A 22164-nucleotide genomic window follows, 5' to 3' on the forward strand; every position below is an offset into this window, starting at 1 on the left:
AGCCAGCTGGATGGCCTGCGACAGCGACGTCGGGCGGGGGCACTGGACCCACTCGGCCGTTTCCCGTGGTAGCCGAGCGACGAACTGCTCCAGCACCACCAGATCAACCACTCCCTCGACGTCGCGGTCCTCTGCCAGCAGCCATTTGCGGCACGTGTCCCGGAGCTGTTGGGCCATCACGAATGGTCGGCCGCTGTCCCCCAGCTCCCTTGATCGGAAGCGTTGCCGATGTTGCTCGGGGGTCCGGCCGACTCGCTGAAGGATGGCCCGCTTCAGATCATCGTAGGCCAGGAGGTTCACAACAGGCAGCTGTTGGGCCGCCACCTGCGCTTCCCCAGTCAGCAGCGGGATCAGGCGCACTGGCCATTGGCTGCGCGCCCAGCCGCACGCCTCCGCTGTCCTCTCGAAGAGGTCCACGAAAGCCTCCGGGTCATCCTGTGGACCCATCTTCATCAGCGGGACGTGGGCGATGGAGGGGGCTGCTGCTGGGGCGGCCTCCCGGCCAAGCAAGCTCCGGAGGACCCGCCGGTCCTCATCCTGCGCCTGGACCAACAGCCGGAACCGATCCTCCTGCTCCAGCTTGAGGTCCATCAGCGCCTGGTGTTGGGTTTGGTGAAGCCCGGCGAGTGACTTCACGAGCTCCGCAAGTGGTGTGGGCTGCGCTGGCTGCATGGCGGCGTGCCGGCTTCCTCGTCCCGGGTTTCGGCACCAGTGTAGCAAGGTTTTCAGTTCGGGAAGAAGGACGAGGAAGTCAGGGGTGGCGAGTAGACCTTTTATTGGTCGTCACAAACAACATATAACAACGAGTGCGCTTCTTGGGTTTCCCAGTCAGGTGTCGCACACTCTCCTGTCTCTCCCCCACTCCCAGGTCGGCGGCCGCTTATCTCTCGTCTCCCCGCCAATCACTGGAATTGCAAACAGGTGTTAATCATTATTCACTTGACCTCCTTATCACCGCTCGTCTCCAAACTCGCTCTCCCGCTGGAGCCTTTCGCCTTCCCCCGCCCCCCTCGCCACAAAATGATTCACTGATTCAAGTCCCTGTATTGTTTGTTCATTTAAACCAATTATTGTTTTTTGTGGCAGCAAATATACAGTTCTGATTGAATTATAAATTATATTCTTGGATAATTAATCTTTTTATTTGGTGTTAAATTTGGTTTATTTATAAAAACATATTACCCCTTATAACTTTAATGTAGCTACATTTTACTACTTCTTGTTTGTGGTTTGTTATAAACTATTTTTTTAATTAATTCAAAATTATGATTAGCTTTGCTTGGCGAGCTACAGTTTCAAAGTAGCTTCCCCAGCACTGTTTATAAACATGCAATACGTCAGCTCTGCTCAAGTTGTTCGGTCTGGAATTGCATTAATGTTGGAATGCAATGGCCTGATCAAAGCTGTAATCAAAAATTTGTGGGTTTGGCCAAATTATTATTTTGCTGTGTAAATTTCACCAATATCAGATGCTTTGATCAGCTGTAGATAGAGCCGGGGCTGACCACAATCTTCCACAGTCCACCTGTAATTTGTCTTTAATGTGATTTGGCTTCTACCTGCCTGTCTGAGGCAATGTAAACGCCTGCAGGCACTGAGGCACTTAAATAATTTATACCAAGCAGCTGGTTGTGGCGTGGAAGTGCAGAAAACCTCCCCCAGACACGCGCTGATTCTGCAGAATCAGGAATTTCGGAGGCGTTAAATCGGGCGGCTCGTGCACCAACTTGTTGCAACTCACCTGCAGCCACTTTCGAAAAAACCCTTGCTTTCTTTCACTCGCAAAAGGCGACGTTTGTGCTCACAGCTTGCCAATTTTCCTTGCTGAGTAATGTAACTCCACGTGGACTTTTGGAGTTGAAATATTTTGGCTGCATGCATTTTACCTCTGATGACCCCTCGAAAAACTGTAATTTCCGACCTTAATAGCTGGAAGATATCAATCACAAGGCATTATGAGTTCAAATATTTTTAGAAGTTTTATTAATTGAGCCTGGGTCACCGCTGCATTGGATCCACATGTGTTTTAGATATATGTGGCAAGAGCGAGAGGACCGTCATGACGGTGGAGCCGGAGGAGGGCTGAATTCTGCAGCTTGTGCTTTTGATAGAATGAGGGAGTGGAGGGTGATTTGGGGAGTGAGAAAGGGGAAAAAAACGGAGGGAGTGCATGACATTCTTAGTGCATCTGGGCAAAATGAGCAGTCAGCGAGTGAGCATGTAGAACAGAAAGAGGAAGGAGATCATTGAAAGAGAGCACAGGAAAGGACGACAGAAATTATTTTTGTAGTAAAATGGGAAGGAAAGGAAAGAGAAGCAAGTAAGAGGCAGAGGAAAATGAAGAGAGAGCAAACCAGGAACGTAGTCTTGGCTTGCTGTGAAGTGTTAGGAAGGATGGAGGGAGGAATGGAAGGAAGGTGAATGAGATTAAACAAAGGAGAACGAGAAACCAAACCATAACGGCAAGAGTGACGACTGACTGTGGAAAAGAAGAAGCAAAACTAGGAAGAGAGACATCAATTAATCATATCCTGGAACTGCAAATGCAAGAATCGCTCATTGACGTCCCCAGAAGGGGGCCCAGAAGCGTGTGAATGTGGGAGAATCAGGTGGTGTGGTGGGACAGCTAAGATCCCTTCTGGATAAGTGGCACTCTCACACACACCCTCCCACACACAAACATGAGCTCCCTCACGGAGGATCCAATGCAGCTGCGAGATCCAAGCGCTTCTAAGAATATGAAGGTGAGTGCCCTCCAGCTAGCTCAGGCAGAGACATAACAAAACTGGGTACATTGAACGCAGTGCATTTTGGGCTTGCAGTGTTCAGCATACTGAAACACTCCATGGTTTGTATAAAATTATATGTGATCTTGTATTGAAAGTAAAGGGAGACTCTTGGGAATTAGGTTAGCCCATTTTTTTTAATCCAAATTACATTATGACACTGTTGTATGGGCATATTTCCTTTAAAAGGATAGTTCACCCACAATCATTTACTCGTTTCAAACTGGTATGACTTTATTTGTTTGGCAGAACACAAAAGAAGATATTTTGAAGAATGTTTCATACAATGGACTTTCATTGTATAAAAAACACTACTTTACAGTATGTTCCACAGACAAAATAAAATCATAAAGGGTTGGAAGCACATGAGGGTGAGTAAATGATGGCAGAATTTTAATTTCTGCATAAACTATTCCTTTAAGGGGTCATTAAAAGGTCTGTGTTTTTACAGTGAGAAGAATCTGGCTATTTTTGAACAGTTAACAGTCTGTGGGATGTGGTTTTCCAGAGGGAGCATCGGGAGGTCATATGACAGACACTGCTTTCCAACTGGATAAATGTAACATGCACTGTTAATGGCTCACTTTGATAATTAGCATAGATTCAGTGTCTGCCAATACCATAAAAACAGCTTGTTAGAGAGGCATTGATAAAACAAGCAGTATTTCACATATTGGCCTTTAAAGGGATAGGCTTTATTTCTTCTGTGGAACATAAAGTAATATATATTTCATGTAACATATATAATATCTTTTTGTTTTCCATACAATGTAAGTCAGTGGAGTCTGGTGTTGTTTTAGACTCCACTGACTTACATTGAAAGTGATTTACATTTTCGGGTGAGCTATGCCTTTAAGGCGTCTTTCAGCTGTGGTTTGGTGGTTTCTTTAGATTCTTGTAGCACCATCATAAACTGTATCATAACATCATTTGCGTTGAAGGAAATTTCTTGGGATAGTCATGAGCCAAGTTGTCTCTAGTCTGAGAAAGTCGGAGGAATAAATCACCACCAGCAGAAGACCACTTCAATGCAGTGCTATTTTTACTTCAAGATGTGAAGCATGATGGACCAACACCCAGGATTTTGGTCGATAGATGCATGTTAACTTCTGTATGCTATTAAATCTTGATTAGAAGGGCGTTCTGAGTTAAAATACAGCCTGCAGACTTTTAAAAAAAGACATGAGCTTTTAAAAGTAATCTTTTTCTTATGAGAGGCCTTTCTCCCGTGCAGCCTGTCGGAGCCCCTCCCTGGTCCGTTTCATCACTGAGGCTGTTAGTACTGACAGTTGTATCTATTGATGTGTTCTAGCTGGAGGTGTTCTGATTACCCAGCTAACTGCCAGCTTCACTTAATCCTCTGGAGATTCCTGAAGGCAAAGCCATAGAACAGCATCATTGAGGCTAATCCAGTGCCTGTCTGACTGATGTAGTGTGGACTTTGCACATGCACAACGGCATCAGGGCGCTCGATGGTTACTGCGGCGCAGAACAGAAACAAGTTTTCGGGCCCAAGCCAAAAGAGATAAGAGGAAAAAATCTGAGGAAGTCCGGTGTGTGCAGCACAAATGGTGTGTGCCGTCAGCCCGAACCATGTCTCGGCTCTCTTTCTGTTTGCTTCTACTGGGGTTGGGGGTTGCCTGGATACAATCCGTTTGCAGATTTTAAAAATGTTTTTGAGATTATTAATTTCAGCCTCTCCCCGTCTTTTCCAGCCAAGAGAAGATATTCCATACTGGCCCGTCTTAGACTATTGTTCTTAGAAGTTGGAATAAAATCACAACCATTATAGATTTTTTTTGAAAGGTTAAACATTTTCTTTCTGTAACTACCTGTAATTCAAATCATGTATCACAGTTATTTCCACTTCATTAGCCCAAAAAAAAAAAAAAAATTGGTCAAGTTTGTCAGAAAGATGAATTGATGTTGTAAGTGTTGATGAATTTGTTGTAAATGCATGGAGATTAGCTGAATCATATTGTATAAAATGTTAGGTCAAAATGTTCAAATGAAATTAAACTATATCAAGCGAATAATAATGGTAAGAATCATATGACAATAGAGTAGTGAATGCAGACCACAAGGCCAAAAGATTTTTGGACTGCGACCATCAGACTTTGTGCATTAATCTGGTCGTAAACGGAGGCTTAGCCATTGGCGCTATGGGATGTGGTACTCAGGATAGCCAGTTAAATTTATTTTAAAATCTGACCTCTTACATGGTGGACACTGATTTAATAGAAACAATTTAAAGGACAACGTGTGTGTGTGTTTGTATTATGTACATAAATATAATATGTACAGTATGTGGCTTTAATAATTGTTTAAATAATGTTTAGGTAATAATATTATTAGAATTAGTAATTATTTAAAGGGGTCCTATTATGCTTTTTCACTTTTTCAACTTTAGTTAGTCTGTAATGTTGCTTTTTGAGCATAAAAAAGATCTGCGAAGTTACAAAGCTCAAAGTCCAATTCAAAAGGAGATATTTTATTTAACAGAAATCACTTTTCAAAAACTACAACGAACGACTCGTTTGGACTACAACGCATATTTTCCGGGATTTGTGATTTGATTTTGATGCAGTATTTACACTGAAGCATGCAGGCAGCTATGGTAAGGGGCATGACATTTCCCGACCAGGCGCCGAGTGCTGCCAATCACAACACACACTGGCCCAGCTAACCAATCACATTCTAGTACACCCCCAAAACAAAATCAAGACTTTGTAAAAGAGCATAATTGGACCCTTTAAAAAAAATCACATGAATAAAGGTTTATCTGTTTAATAGACCTGAGCTAACATTTATTAACTACTATTAAAATACTGTAACAAATGCATTGCTCATTGTTACTTAATGTTAGTTATGCATTAAATAATGTCAGCTAAAGGGACCTTATTTTATAGTGTTACCCATATATTTTCTAATAATTAAGTTTTATTTAATTATATTTTAATTATCATTATATTTATAATTATATTTAGTTAGATTTAATCCATATATATGTATTATGAATTATATTATATGAATTATATATTATATACATAAATATGACATTATTTTTACCAATATATTTTTAATATTTAAGTTATATTTAGTTAGATTTTAATTATAATTATAATTAATCCATATTTAGTTATATGTAATCTATATAATATTTATAACATCATTAATCATATTTAATCTAATCATTCATATATATATATATATACAGTGGGTACGGAAAGTATTCAGACCCCCTTCATAATATAATTTCACGATCTTAGGCCTATATCCTGTAGATTCTATTCAGGAATGTTTTGTTATGCAGTCTACATGTTTGTTTAGAAGTATGACCTCCTTAAAGGTAAGTGAGTAATTAGGTTATCCTTGATTATTAGCTAAAGCATTGATATTTTGTAACTGAATACAGGGATTGACAACATTTGTGCAGGAGATTCGCTGCTCATACTGACTTGATCTCACAGGTGTCCTGACTCTTTAAAACCATATGGCCGCCCTTAGCCATGTTCTACTGCCACTGTACTGCCACCTAGACCTTTCCATCAACATGATTAACAACCTCGTCTGTCTAATGGGAGTCAGACCAGAGTTTAGTTTCACATGTCCTTTCTCTTTTCCCTTTCATTCTTTCTCTTTCTCCTGTTCTGTATTCAGATGGATCCTGTTCAGAAGGCAGTGATCAACCACACCTTTGGAGTCCCACTGGTGAAGACCAAACGGCCAATCATTTCCTGTAATGTCTGCCAGATCCGATTCAACTCTGAGGTAAGGTATCTGATATTGGACTGTTTGACTTTATGCATGTTTGGTGTCTTGCTCAAATGGCTTGTTTTATTGAAGACATGAAATCTTATATAGTGTTCTTCAAGTGAGTTTCTATGTAATATGAGAGTTATGTTTATACTGCTGAGATATTTTGCACACTCTGCCTTCTAGCCCGGAAATAGCCAATGGCAAATCCTCTTTCAAATACTGTGTCTGCAAAGCATATCAAGAGTGCAAGCTTACAGCATGAAATGTTTTTTTTTCCCTTTCTTTCTACGTTTAAAATGAGTTTTAAGAAAATCTCTCTCAACATATTCTTAATTAAGATGTTTCCACAAGCAAGAACTTCCTACGAAAACAAAGTTCAACTTTTCCATTTCAGACTTGCCACAGTTATTTATTGCAAGATCCGTATCGTGCATTTTGACGTTCCAATATTCCTCGCGCATCAATGAAAGCAATTATGTTAGTTGTTTATGCACCAAATTGCTGCTACGCTTGTTGGGGGAGAAACTTTAGCCTGAAATATTCTGGGCTGAATTCGGTTGCAGCTGTGGCAGACATTGTGACATGTGTGAGATTAGTAACAGAGCAGGACCTGGGAGTGCCCCACTAGCCTGCTCTATTTTTACGGATGGGAACTATAATCATGGGCAGAAAGTGGCTTTCTTGGTGTGAGCCTGTAATCTCAGCCCTCCAGTCGAGCAGATGTATGGCCTTCTTCAAACCACAGCCACAAACAATGAAAGACAGGGAGAAGATGGAGAGGCCAAGCCTGCCTTTGGAGACCTTAGCTGTTAGCCCAGCTTGCTTTTAATGATTTACAGGGAGAGAATTTGAGACAACTCAGCAATTCTGTGAAACAATTGGACTTAAGCCAACAGCCAGCAGCTAACATCGCTACTAACAGACGCTCAAGGTCGAGCAGACAGCGGCTTTCAGCTCAGAGCGCAGCCGAGCCCAGGACTCTGATAGTGGGCGACTCCATTGCTATATAAATAAACTTGCCTTGCCTTGCCTTAAGAGTTGTAGTTAGTTCAAGGGAGGTGATATTTCATGGAGGAGAAGATTAGATTGAAGTTTTGTACTATCAGCTATAAATTCCACATCCCAAAGTACCATCCGAACATGTCTTTAGTTTACAACCTAGTTCATGACCCTCAAGTCAAACAAGCTTGACACATACACAAGCATGCTTGTAAATAATAATGCATGTTGTTCAATAAACCTTAAGCTCTTGACTGCTGATTGGACATCTCTGACACCTTCAGCTGTCCTGGTTTGTAAAAGATATTCATATACTTTCAACACCCCTGTTTTTACAATGTCTCTGCTTGCCATCATTGCATTTAACTATACACAAATTTAAGCACTCATCTCTTTCCATGAAAAGGGTAGGATATGGGGACTGCTTTTTCTTTCTCTTTGTTTGTTTGTTTGATTGAAAATGTTGTCATCATTTACTCATTAGAATCTCATGTCGCTTCAAACCTGTATTACTTTCGTTCTTTTGAGGAAAATACAAGAAGATGTTTTGAAGAATGTTGGTAACCCAACTGTTTTGGTTACCATTGACTTATATTGTATGAACAAAAAAACAAAACTAAAACAAAGACATTTCTCAAATGATCTTCTGTTATGTTCCACAGAAGAAAGTAAGTCATGCAGATTTAAAACAACTTGAGGGTGGGTAAATGATGACAGAATTTACATTTTGGGTGAACTATTCCTTTAATATCCATTTAAAACCCATTATTCTCATTAGAGGTCGACCGATGTATCGGTTTTGCCGATTAATCAGCACCGATAGTTGATTGCTGGAACTATCGGTTATCGACAAAAATCCATGCCGATAGTTTTCCGGATTGCGTCCATTGCTGGAGCGGCTGAGAAGGGTCTGCTGTCATTACACAGTGCGAGAGCAGCCTCTAGTGGTTGAAATCACTGACAGCACGTGCTATTTGTTTAGACACGTGATACTGCACGCTGAACAGAGCGGGAAACTTCAGACGCAGATTTAAATGCAGCCGACAGAAAATCCTGCCGCGCCACAGAGTTTTACATTTTACAATTCACATAGTTTTCCATTAATTTACATTATATTGGTCCCGAATCGTTGTTAATGTACATGAATTGTGCATTTTCAGCAAAACGTTTGTCTTTCTGTGGCTCTAATAAAGTCTGTGTGCTTCATTTATAGAGCTATAATATAGGTCGCGCTTTCTCTTTCCGTTTGCTCCGTTTTTTTAAACACCGAACTTCAAACTCATCCATGCCAAATTGTTCATTCTTGAAGTAAACTTGTGTCCGTTTGGTGATTTAATAAACTGTTTTCCTGAGTTCTCCTAGACTCAGCGCTGCGCTTTTATTTTGATTAGATAATCATCAAGTGTTCAAGAATAGAAGCAGTTAAAGTGTGAGAGTATACATACAATATCCATATGTATATCATTTTAATGCTATAGCCTTTGTGTATATATTTAAAGATGTGCATCTTTAAGCATGACAGTTAAAATGAAATGGTAACACTTTAAAATAAGAGTCCATTTGTAGCATTAAGATTAATGAAAGCTGTGTAAGTATTGTTCCTTGTTAGAGGGTGTTAATTTCAACATTTACTATTACTATTATTTTTTTTACTACTACTACTACTAGCATGGTTCAGTACTGTTTTTGTTAATAAAGCACTATTTTAATCTATTAAACTATTGGTTAATTAATCTGTATCGGCCAGTTTGGTCCAACCTAGCTATCGGTATCGGCAAAATCCACTATCGGTCGACCTCTAATTCTCATGGCATTATTTATGCAATTGTAACTGCATTCACGCCACTTCTGAGCTGCAATAAACAGTCTATAAATATATCTAAATACCAGTTCATCATGGCTGATGTTGTTCCATGTAATAAATTCTCTGTTGAACAAAATATTCTAAATCTACTTTTTGTAATGTGTGTTTGTTTATTTATTTAACACAATAATGGCTTTAAATAATCTTTTGGGGGTAATTCTGAGGTTAAGATTTGATGTGAAATTTCATTTAATTCGATTAATTAATCGCCACATTGTGTATTAGATTCAAAATTTAAATGCTATTGTATATATATATATATATATATATATACACACACACACACACACAAACACACACACATATACACACACATATATATATATATATATATATATATATATATATGTTTATTGTATCTGTGAAAAGTGGCACATACACACAATCATCATCCCACATACAAACTCACACATTCATTGTCCTAACAATTTAAAGTCTTGTTTATTTTTAAAGTTGTCAGGCATCAAATGTTCACGTCGTCAAATCAGCAGCGTGCGAAAGACAGAGAGATCAAAGAAAATTACTGCGAGTTCTGATGTTGTACTAGAAATTGTGCTGCTTCTTTCATGCATTGTTGCACTGGAAGTGATTCAGTTACGTTAAGAGATTAAATTATACAATGCCATATTTCATTAAATGGTTACACAGAGCAATGGGTCTACATTTTCTTCCTCTACTATATGCTAAATAAAGCAATGCTTTTGTTCCTTGAAAATATCTATTCCCTCACCTCCTTCCCATCATCATTTCACACTCCATTATGGATTCATAGATTCCTAACCCCCAGTGCCGATATCTGAGGACATTTCTGGTGGAAAAAGCAGACTATTGGCTGCCAGCAAGTGTTATCTGATGCATTCATCAAACTAGGGGCTCAGCGTTGTATGCTGTGCTGCCAGTGTCCCTCTGTCCCTTTCACTCTAGCGCAAGATGGAGGTATAACCTTGCCACGCTGCAGAAGTGATGTCACCATATTGTGTCACTGTGGCTGCAGGACAGGGTTGACTCCACGTCCCTCCCCCTGCTAGAGCTGCAGTAGCCCGCCGCTGTCGTACAATTTCTGTCATTCACTGACTGGTTTTCCATCACTAGGGCAAATTAACCTTCCATGTGCGTGTTGAGCTTTGGGAATAGCCACAGCTGTCAATCCTCATTATGCAGCCCTTTCCTATTTTGTTGTTGTAATTGTATTTTTTTTTTTGGCATATTTGATGTTACTTACCGTTCACATGTGGTTTGGTGAGACTGGGACAATCTGCATCCTAATTTGTCCTTGGAAAAGTTATGTCTGTTCTCCCTGTTTTCCATCGTTGTGCTTAAAGTATTTTTCTTGTGCTCTCAAAACCAACTCATTTGTCTTATGTAAAACCCTGTGCCATCTGGGCGAGAACTTTCCTCATTTCCTTATTTGTTAGATAGCGCTGCTTTTATAAGAGCACTTCATTCTCATTGGCACATCATTGATTTGGCTTGGTACTTGATTTGTATTCATATCTAATGGCTGAGGTATTCTTTACACATAATGTATCCCCTCTCTTGTAAGTCACTTCATTAAGAAAGCATTCACTGAGAATTTCAATGAATCCTGTATGTGGGTTCAAAGAGTTCAAACGTGAAAATTGGGTTTGGATTGCTAAAAGTGGTCTGCTTATCTTATTGAATTAGAGTTAAGAACTGGCTAAAACAGCTTAGCTACAAACTGGTTGTTAAAAACAAGTATGTATGGATGATAGTGCATTTCATAGATGTTGATCATTTTTATCAGACAGGCTATCGCAAACTTTTTAAAATATCGGAATTGAATAACACTCAGTTCAATGAACTGTTCATGCACATGAATTCTTCCTCCACTGTGAAGGATCACTGTACTAAAATACTCTGGCAGAGAACTGTACTACTATTCAGTGGTGACGCAACGACACTAGTGAATATACTTGTGAAATAGCATGAGTGTAGTCTGATTGCTGAATGAAAGACTACGAACTTTTGCTTTGTAGTGAATAAAAAATATGCAGTGCAACCAGTGTAGTCCGACTCGTGAAATAACTTTTTTGAGGCCGTTCTTTTTAGCGAATCAAAAACAGGAAACACAACCAATATAGTCTGACTCCCGAACAAACAACTATTATAAACATGCTCTTTTTTAGCAAATCAGAAACTTGCAAACTTTCAGAATCAAAAAAATGCAGCTCACAACTAACTGTGAGAAATCAGTATACTTTCTGTTTGGTGTATAAAGATGCAGATAATGAGTTTTTGTTTAGTATTTTTGTTTAATATACATTTAAAGCTAATTATTTGATTGCATTTATAACAACTGTATAAATGCATTTTTCAATATATATATATTTTTTTATTACTTTTTAAAATTTATTTAGCTCTTATTATTATTAACAAATATTTAGTCCTTACAAGTACTTACAATCATTAGTGGAACCGAAATTATTCAGAGGAATTAGAACCAGAACCGAAAGAGTTAAATTCTGTACGATTCTCATTCCTAGTCACAGACTGTTAAAAAAATATTTGGAATCTCCAGTATTGACATCTCTGTAACTCATGGTTGTGATTACCACCCTAGACTGTTTGAGTCTGTTGCTTGCACATGGCAGTGGCATGAACTGTGTTTCTCATTTGTTCTTGGATGTTGATGTGGATTTTTTCTGCATTTTTCTTCACTCTTCTGCAAGTCTGATCAGTTTTATATTCCTAAACTCATATATGTTGTTTTACATTCATTTTTGTCTGTGTGATCTCTGTCTCCACCTGTGCTTTAGCCCCATATCCACTGAGCTTGCTGTTGGTTTCTGCCAGAGCCACATCGCTATCTTCTCCTCTTTCCTCCTTAATCCCAGGGATCTGTGCTCTTTTAGTGCTTCCTTCCCACATCTTCCTCAGTTTCCTGTGTGCTTTAGACAGGCAGCTCCTTCAAACCCCTGAAGGCTTCGATTACAGACCACCAGCTATATAAGGCTCTGTCATCACCAATTACAGCCCACAACCTGCCACAACAGACAGGAAGGTCCAACCTAATGCCATTCCCTCGCTGCAAGTGTACCCTAACTGTCTCTGAGGGCCTGTCCTAGCTGTCTTAATATCTTTTCTGTTCCCATGAGTCTCTGCGGGGGTTCCATGCCTCTTCTAATGTTGTGAGTGTCTGAGCCCTGGATGACACTCTGGTATGAGTCTCTTGGTCATGCTCCCAGTGTCTGCAGCAACTGTTGTCAACTCATTCTCGGTTTCACACAACAGATAATCCAGCCACTTAATAATCATCATCGTTTGTCTTGATGGGATGCATTCTGAAGCCATCGCTGTTTTGGGAGCCTGCTGCTCTGGTGATCTGTTTGAAGCGTGCTGCTGGGAGGCACGTCAGATACGTGTTGTCCTGTAACAAGGATGCAGACTACAGGCGACAGCTCCTGTGTGAATGTGTCTGGAAATATCTCTGTGTGTTCCTGCTAGAGGTAAAGTCAGCATGATCGATGAGTGGACTAGATTGTGCCACATCAGAGAAGTGGAATTGTTTGTGCAGATTAGAGCTTTCACAGTGGTCAGCTGTTTCCATTGGTTTTGTGCTGTTTATGCACTGACCACCGATATGGCTAAATATATCCTTCCACTTAACAATGGACACATTTTCAGTTGTGTCTCTTCTTCTTGACAGTGTTGAATGAATGATGCATTTACTGTATATAGCGCTTTATTGTGTATTGTTGTACACCCAAAGCGCTTAACAATCATGTGGGGGGGTCTCTCCTCAACCACCACCAGTGTGCAGCATCCACTTGTTAATAGTAAAATCATGGAAAAAGACCTCATATTCATTGTCATGTCTGATGTTATAAAAATGTTATGTAATTTATAATAATAATAATAATAATTATACATTATTATTATTATTATTTAAAACGTTTATTAAAATAATATAAAAATAACTTACTATTATAGTAACTTAAAATTGTACATAATAATAAAACTGAAAGATTTGTATTAAAATAATGTTGAAATAAATTATTCATAAAAAAGTATTATAAATAACAATAATAATTACATCTATAATAATATAACTATAATAATATATGCATATATAATAATATAACTATAATAATAACCACATTTATATTATGTCAACTATTTTATATACAAATTAAATAACATTTTATTTTATTTATTTATTTATTTTTGCTTTTGCACAAATAAAAGCAGGCACATTAACATAGTGTCACAGTCACAGGAAATAGATGCCATGTGGCATTAGTGTCCTGGGACAAGCATGTAGGTATAAGCCCATTTTAAGTCTCCTGGACAGGACATCCAGTACCAAATTTCAAATATGGCCTGTGTCTTGAGCTTTAAAAAATTTGTAACTCTGCCTGTTTGTGTGTAACCCCTTGTGGATTATGAAAGATGCGCTTATAGAATGTAGTCTGTGTGTTCATTTCAGAGTCAGGCAGAAGCCCACTACAAGGGGAACCGTCATGCTAGGAGAGTCAAAGGCATTGAGACCTCCAAGAGCCGCCCACAAGAGAGTGACAAACCTCCTCCCAGACCCGACTCGTCACCCTCACCTACGGGACCCTTACCGGCCATCTCTGATACTGACCCCAGCAAAACAGGTAAGAGCTCGAGAATAATGTGATTGTAAAACATGTACATCTGGTCTTCTATGCTCACTCACACAGAACATTTGAGAAGAAAATGTGTTTCCACAGAAGAGACATTATTCTGCTTCTATTCTGCTTCAAAAGATATGACTGGAAAGCTAGGACACTTAATTCACCCTACGAGTCAAAACTGGGTCATAAAGATGCCACAAATATTCAAATCTTCTCCAAGTGTGTGGTCCGTTCTCACTCTTTAAGGAGCAGCCAATTGAACATTTCTAACGCTGAAGGTCTGGGGTCTGTCACAGGGCAATTACAGCCCCAACCATACAGTAACAGAAAGAGACAAAAACAACATCCCTCAGTCCCAGCACAAGATTTAAAATAGCCAGTGTATGAAATATAAGATGATGCATTACTTGTTTATCTCGTTGAAACGTTTTGGGGAAGTCTGGATGAAGGTCTCAAACATGGACCTCTTCATTCAGAGCCTAATTTTACTAAAGTGGCATGACTTTGGCCGTCACCGCTTTATTAGGAAGGCCTAGCTGATGTGTTTACGGAGCTGTGTGTAGGGCTATTAGGTATTAGAAGCCCATTTGTCTCTGTATCAGAATACATTTTGGGATTAGGAGGGCTAAATTGGAGCAGAGGATGAGCAGTGAGTGAGAGCTGGTGAGACAGAGCGTGGATATAAAAAAGTTCAGAGGTCTGAGGATTAGCTAAGAGGGTAGAAGGGAAACATCACAGCTGATCTTGCTTTAATGAGAAGTGATTAAACATTGGCAGATCATAATGATGGTGAGATGAAATGGGGACACAGAGTTTATAATCTGCCAGAGGGTGGGTGACTCCCTCTTGTGCCTGTTATTTGCTGGTCTTCTTTCCCCGATCTCTTTACGCCTGTGCTCCCTGTTCTTTTCATGCGCCAGTTATTGCCAGCGTCAATCTGGATCAAACTATCAGAAATAAGAAAAAAAAAAAACATCTACCACAACTGGTAGATGTTTTATGAGAAGCTTTAAAACGTGTTTGAATTGCAGTTTTTAAACTACATTCTTGAACGCCAAAATTAATCCATATCAAAATAAATCATCAGAAGGACCATGGATTCGATGCCTCTTGCAAGTTTGTAGCTCTTATTTAAAGTTCCCTGTAAGTCGGCACCTTTAAAATGCTATCCCCTCCATAAGTCTGTGTGTGTGTGTGTGTGTATTTGTGGATATCTAGATGGATACCAGTCTTAATTTACACTGTTGTTGATTTTGTTGTAAGGTTTACTGTCTTATGACATCAGGATGTGTTTTACTCAAAATGATCAGTTAGTTGATTGTTACCCTAGTCAAAGTCTTATGGTCTGTGAGTCGCATTTTTAGGTATTTTATGAGCCTTGTTTGTCTCATGAGTGTGTGATGAATATTCATGTGAGGCTGTCAGTAATTTAAGACAACTAACACTTTGCTTTTCTCATTGTACAATTCTCATTGTGAAAACACAAGATGAAGTACATGATATTGAAACCATTTGTATAGTTATTTATACCAAATACACTACCTTTCAAAAGTTTGGGGTCAGTAAGATTTTAGTTTGAAAGTAGTCTCTTATGCTCACCAAGGCATGTATTTGATCAAAAACTAAAGTAACCAAAATATTACTACAGTTTAAAAGAACGATTTTCTATTGTAATATATTGTAAAATGTATTTTATTCCTGTCATGGCAAAGCTGTATTTTCAGCAGCCATTATTCTAGTCTTCAGTGTCACATGATCGTTCAGAAATCATTCTAATATGCTGAAACATTTCTTCTTACTATATGTTGAAAACTGTGCTGCTTAATATTTTTGTGGAAACCATGATACATTTTCCAGAATTCTGATAACTAGAAAGTTCAAAAGAGCAGATTTTTTTAAAAATAGAAACCTTTACCATACAGGTAATTGTTAAAATAATGGCAGATATTTAGCCATGGAAACTTGCCATTTTAAGTTGAGTCAAGACATTTAAATGAGACAGTAAATTAGTTCAACTCCAAAAAAGACACGTCGCAAACTGTTGTCTTCATATTTTAAGTTTCACGAAAATAACACAGTATCATATACAGAATGATTGCCTTTTTTCCACCTCCCCCTTGTCCTGCTTATCGTCTCTGTCACTGAGGATGGAGGAGGACAGTATAGCCGTGTCTCTCACTGAGGGATTTGCCTGTCCAGAGAAAACTGTCTATAGTCCTCAGGCCTAGAAAGAATTCCAGCGGGAGAGAGCCAAAACAAACCGGCCATGATCTAAATGTGAAACCAGATACATACGAAAGAATGCCGTTTTCCATTCAAAGCTCACTCCCCTGACCCCAACCCTTAGCAGGCTGGTGGCTCGCTTGTTTGTATATCCCGACAATTGCTTTGTTTTGATGCTTTCCCGTAATACTAGTTTCACAACAGAGACTTCGTTAAGCTGCCAACCCCTAGAGCAGGGGTTTTAGGACATGCGCCCCCCCAAGTTTGTCTAATTTCACTCGCGCCCCTCCCCCCATTACTCCCATTACTACATATTGGCGAATGCATCAGAAATGGCTGCTGCTGTATGTGACCCTCGAAACTCTTGTGAATGGAGCAGAATCTTTTGCAGCTGGAAATCAGCGTCGATCCATTGTGCGGTTAGACTGAGCATACTGGTAATGCTGATGTCTGAGCTCCATGTCTGTCGTGAAACTGATTGCTGAAATATCTGCAGCTATATGCTCATGGACGTGAGTTGCAACAACATTAAACAGCTCAGGTAAACACACCTCTGAGAAATGTCGTCTGCTCGGCATGACATAACGGGGCTCAATGTGCTCGATCAGCCTACGAAATCCCACATCTTCTACGACAGAGAATGGCTGATCATCTAAGGCAATATATAACATAAAAGCAAATATCCATTAGAGCAGCGAACAATTTTTCTTTTGCTCTTTTTGATTAACATTATTTACATAAAAAATGCACGGATCCCTTATACTGATGTACATTTGATATTTTCTTCACTGTTTACATTCACTTAAAACAACGGACTGTGCTTACAAGGATACTTGTCAAGACAGCCATTGGTATTCACCTGCTCTCTGAGAAGGCTATCTGTTTGTGCACTTCAGGTGTGTGAGCGGTGCGCATAGAAACGCTCTATCACAGTGCGTTGATATAGCGTGCGTAATTATACTGAAACATAAATATATAACCAGTTTACCTGATTCAATGTGATGGCTGAGCCTGTTTCTGAGATAACAACATGCCAATCCGTGGTTGGATTTCCGACACGGCTAATCGTAAATCATCTTACCCTGTCAATAAGCGTGACCAGGGTTGCCAGGTTTTCACAACAAAACCCGCCTAAGTGCTACTCAAAACTAGCCCAAAACTACAAAACGCGGCAAGTGTTAAAGTAGCCCAATTCCGTGGACTTGGCAACACTGAGCATGACTGATACTTGAGCCAACTCTGCTCTAACTGTCGACTAGCAGTGGGAGTCAGATTTCCCCCTAGTGGATGGCTAAAAATTTGTTAACTCATATTCATAAATTCTCAAGGGAACGTCTCTGAATAACTGATGCTCGCGCCCCTCTTGACAGGTGCTGGCGCCCCCCTGGCCCCACAGGTTGAAAACCCCTGCCCTAGAGTACTGACATCTGCAGTTCCATCTGGATATTGCAATCCTAGCGTGTGGAGAAGTATATGTGTGTGTTTGTGTGAGATTGTACAGTGTAAAGTCATTTTACAAAAGTTTAGAGCTCACCGGGCGTGTTTCTCTTCATCTTTTTTTATTTTTTGCTCCCACTGCAGTCAGAGTGAGTTTAAAAGCATGCAACTAGATATTGGGGATGCATCAGGGCTTTGTGCTTGGGCCTAATCACTTTATCTCACTTGTCTACACATCTTGCTGGCTCCTCTGTGTGTGTGTGTGTGTGTGTGTGTGTGTGTGTGTGTTTTTGTGTGAAAGCTCGAGGAGAATTCCCACACTTCATGAGAAACACTAGGCTGTGTTGAACCTCAGCTGCCGGGAGATGTAATTTATTGATGTTTTGTTTCACGCATCACTAGAGCCAGCATCTTCTCAGTGGTGGAAAGATAATACTCAGGCCTGTGGAGTCACCTTTACAGTGGTTATAGAGTTTCAGTTGCCTTCTGCCTGTTTCCTTGACTATCTTCTGAACCAGTGATAATTTAAAGTGATTGTTCACCCCCCAATATATATACTGTATACACAGCTGTTCAAGTTTGGGGGAAGATTTTTTTTTTTTAGAAATTAAAACATTTATTCATCATGGATGCATTGGTCAAAAGTTACAGTAAAGCCTTTATAAACATATTAAAATAGAAAAAAAATATTTTAAATTGCAGTAATATTTCACAATATTACTGTATTTCTGATCAAATAAATACAGACTTGGTGCATTTTATGACAGAATTGTTTAGGTGAACTATCCCTTTAAGCTGAAATTCAAGCTGAAAATCAATACCCAACCAATATAGTTTGTGATGCATTCTTAGCTCTTTTACAAGGAATTTCAGCCATGGTTCGTCTAATTATGATGTTTGCTTATTCCTTATATTTAACTTTTTTTACATTTCCTGTTGTAGGAAGACTTTTATTCCAGTGAGGATTTGTTATAAGGTTTGAATGCGGCTAACAGGGCCTGTAATATCATGGAGACTTGGCAGGATGCTTGGGAGGTTTGGCATTGAACCACTTTAGCACTCTGTTTGTCCCCAAGATCCACTTCTGCACAGTCACTCTGTTTAATGAAGCCATACATCTCCAGCAGTCTTCTACACATCTGGAGATTGTATAGAGACAGAAGGCTGCACGACACTCGTCTAGGTCTCCATATTTCACAGCATAAGCTTGAAGTCCCATTAAATTTCCAGCTAGATCTTTCTCCATCTCTGACAGCACTGTTCTATTGAGCTACAGTGGCAGAATCACCACTCTAACATGCAGACTCTATAAAAAAATTATTAGGATCGTTTGGTAAACAGGCCTGCTGTAATGTATGGAAGATGCATCTGGGAATCAGCGATCTGAGCGAGGCAAATGAATGCTCCCGACTCCATAATTAATAAGTCCCAAAGCTCAATGAGGTGTCTTGTTTCAGGGATCATTAATCATTGATGATGGGCAGGGTAGGAGTGGGGTAAAGTCTGGCCTCTCTTCTACCTGACCCCTAGAACATCTGATCCACCTGTACGGGTCACAACCAGACCCCTGCTTCACCATGTCACACACCATCTTCTCCACTACAGCTGTCAGTGGCGGGGAAACTGGAGCAGCTTTAATAGTGGGTTTAATTTACTGTCTGGAAACTGAGAGATTGTTCTCGTGGGTTCAGGTTCTGTATGTGGAGTCTGTAACTAAGCTATCATAATTCTACTGAACACACAGGCATCATTTAAGCTTTCTGTCATGGCCGATTTAGTACCAACCACTTGATGAAACTAATACAGACAAAGCTTTTTCCAATTGTTCAGCATGAGTTTACATGCTGTTGTGTGTAATAATTAAGTGACAGCCCACTAGAATTTGTTATAACTTGTTATATTTTGTGTTTGCTGTGGTTGCTTTGATGTGCTCTTCACCTCCCATTTGCTTTTTGCTCCCACTGTATCAGTTACAGTTAAATCAGAAAACAACAACAACAACATAACTCCTGCTGGTGATACATTAGGGATGCCACAATCCTCAATATAATATTGAACTTTTCGGTACAACATCCACGGTTCAATACATGCTTGTGAATTGTGTTTTTTTGGTTTTGCGTTTAAATAATTTCTGTGCATTTTATTTATTGTAAAAAAGGCTATGTCGATTAGCAATGGATTATACTGTAAATATGCTTAATTTAGGGATGCACCGAAATGAAAATTCTTGGCTGAAACCGAAAACCGAAAAAGAGGAAACCCAGGCCGAAAACCGAAACACCGAAAGAAATTATGCCAATTATTAGTACCATTGCATTTATGGCTATGACTGTGTACTAACTTTACTAAAATCAAGGCATTGCAATTGCATAAATTAATATTAAAGTTTCAAAGAATAAATCAATTACAAATTATGCAAATATTTATTTAGCACATTGCAACAATGCACAGTATAAAATAAAATTCAAACTAAAATGTTTAACTTGACCTTTTGCAAATCGCTGTCCGTGGGTCTTTCTCAGATATACTGAAATATGTCCACACCGCAGACATGTTGCTTCAGACAAGCACGTGCAGGTCGCGGTTTCTGTTTACGTCATCACAACATTTCGGCCGTATTGTTTCGGTGATAAAAGTCTTTCTGCCGAAAACCGAAAATGCACTTTTGGGCCATTTTCGGCCGAAAATTTTCGGTGGCCGAATATTCAGTGCATCCCTAACTTAATTATTATTAAAATACCCAAGATGGCTTGAAGAACAAATATTGTCGCAGTCAAGTGTTTATTGTCTTCAAGTTTCATCATTCAAAACGTCTCTTTTTATTCAGTTACAGGCACAGCGATAGCTGGATGCCTTTGTCCATATTAGGGATTTCCTGGAGCGTCATGAGTTCTTTTACTTCTGTGATGCATATGTGGAGTTTCTATGTGAGGGCACCCTCCGGCTTCCAGTATAAATGAAACAGATGTTACATGTGTTTATAGCGCTGAATAATAGCCAATCCAACTTATTTTGGGTAAAAATAGGAAAAAAATCAATGTCTTTCTCCAGTGTACAGAAGTGTACAGGAGTGTTTTTGTTGTTAATTTGTTTTCAAAAATCACATTTTCAATCGCAAAAAACACTCTGATGTGCCAAGTGAACCGAACCGAAAACTGTGGTTGAAAAACCGAGGTATGTATTGAACCGTGGGCTAACTGTATTATTGCATACCTAATATACATATATATTATTACAAATCTTATATTATGGTGGATTAGAAAACAGAAGATCGCATGTTTGAAGCCAAATCGTGAAACTAAAAAGTAATATCTGGCAGATGTAAGGTTTACGATATTGTTTTAAGTATTTTAGGTTCATTTGAACGTTTAACTGTTCCCTAAATGATTTTGTGTGTGTGTGTGTATATATATATATATATATATATATACATACACACACAGTTGTGCTCATAAGTTTACATACCCCTTTTTTATAATTTTCACAAAATAAAAGGGATCATGAAAATGTAACCCTTTCCAAAAGTGTCTGTATGATTTTGAGATCCATCTTTTCAAACTGAGGACAATTGAGGGACTCATAACATTTACTCATGCACAAGAAGGCAACACGATGCATTAAGAGCTGGAGGGTGTAAACTTTTTGAATTGGATGATCAGGGTAAATTGTCCTTATTTTGTCTTCTGGGAAACATTTAAGTATTTATGTAGCTTCTTTCCTTATTTTGTCTTCTGGGAAACATGTATGTATTTATGTAGCTTCTGAAGTGAATGTACTAAATGAAAAAAATATTATCTTTAATCAAAATAAGAAAAATGTACACATCATCATCATCCTGTTCAAAGGCTCTTAATGCATCATGTTGCCTTCTTGAGCATCAGTAAATGTTTTGACCTTTTGTAATTATGTATGAGTCCCTCAATTGTCCTCAGAGTAAAAAGATGGATCTCAAAATCATACAGTCACTTTTGGAAAGGGTTCATATATGCAGAAGATGCTGGAAAACCAAAGAATATGCAGGAGCTGGAGGATTTTTCAGAAGAACAACGGGCAGTTGAACTGTTAGAGACAAACAAGGGACTCAATGAACAACTATCACAAAACATAAAAACAGTCATGGACCATCCAGGAAATTACACTATTGACAGTATTAAGATTTAAGGGTATGTAAACTTTTGAACGGGGTCATTTTTACAAATTTAGTTATTTTGTCTTGTGGAGTATAAATAAAGCATCTGTTATGTGAAATAGCTTATTCAAGACAGTACTAAATAAAAAAATAACATGCAATTTTCATGATCCCTCTTATTTTGTGAAAATTATTAAAATTTTTGCATATTCCTCAAGGGGTGTGTAAACTTATGAGCACAACTGTATATATATATATATATATATATATATATATATTACACACAAACACACATTATATAAATATAAAATTTATAAATTGAACACACCAGCAACCCCCCACTACTCA

At 39.0% G+C, this 22164-nt stretch overlaps 1 protein-coding gene across 4 annotated transcripts in view; it reads left to right on the plus strand.

Moving 5' to 3' along the window:
• The window catches only part of LOC107695795 (zinc finger protein 385A-like), an 86460-nt gene that overhangs the window by 52677 nt on the left and 11619 nt on the right, over positions 1 to 22164 (plus strand). For 3 of the 4 annotated variants that reach the window (XM_016495843.1, XM_016495845.1, XM_016495844.1), the window contains exons 3-4: positions 6447 to 6557; positions 13856 to 14027. In XM_016495843.1, the coding sequence (XP_016351329.1) occupies positions 6447 to 6557; positions 13856 to 14027 (283 nt within the window). Of the gene's footprint in view, positions 1 to 2146; positions 2745 to 6446; positions 6558 to 13855; positions 14028 to 22164 lie in introns of those variants that run through there. The other variant, XM_016495846.1, reaches the window with a different exon arrangement.

This window comes from Sinocyclocheilus anshuiensis, unplaced genomic scaffold (genome assembly GCF_001515605.1).
Source record: "Sinocyclocheilus anshuiensis isolate Anshui unplaced genomic scaffold, SAMN03320099.WGS_v1.1 scaffold234, whole genome shotgun sequence".
Lineage (NCBI taxonomy): Eukaryota > Metazoa > Chordata > Actinopteri > Cypriniformes > Cyprinidae > Sinocyclocheilus > Sinocyclocheilus anshuiensis.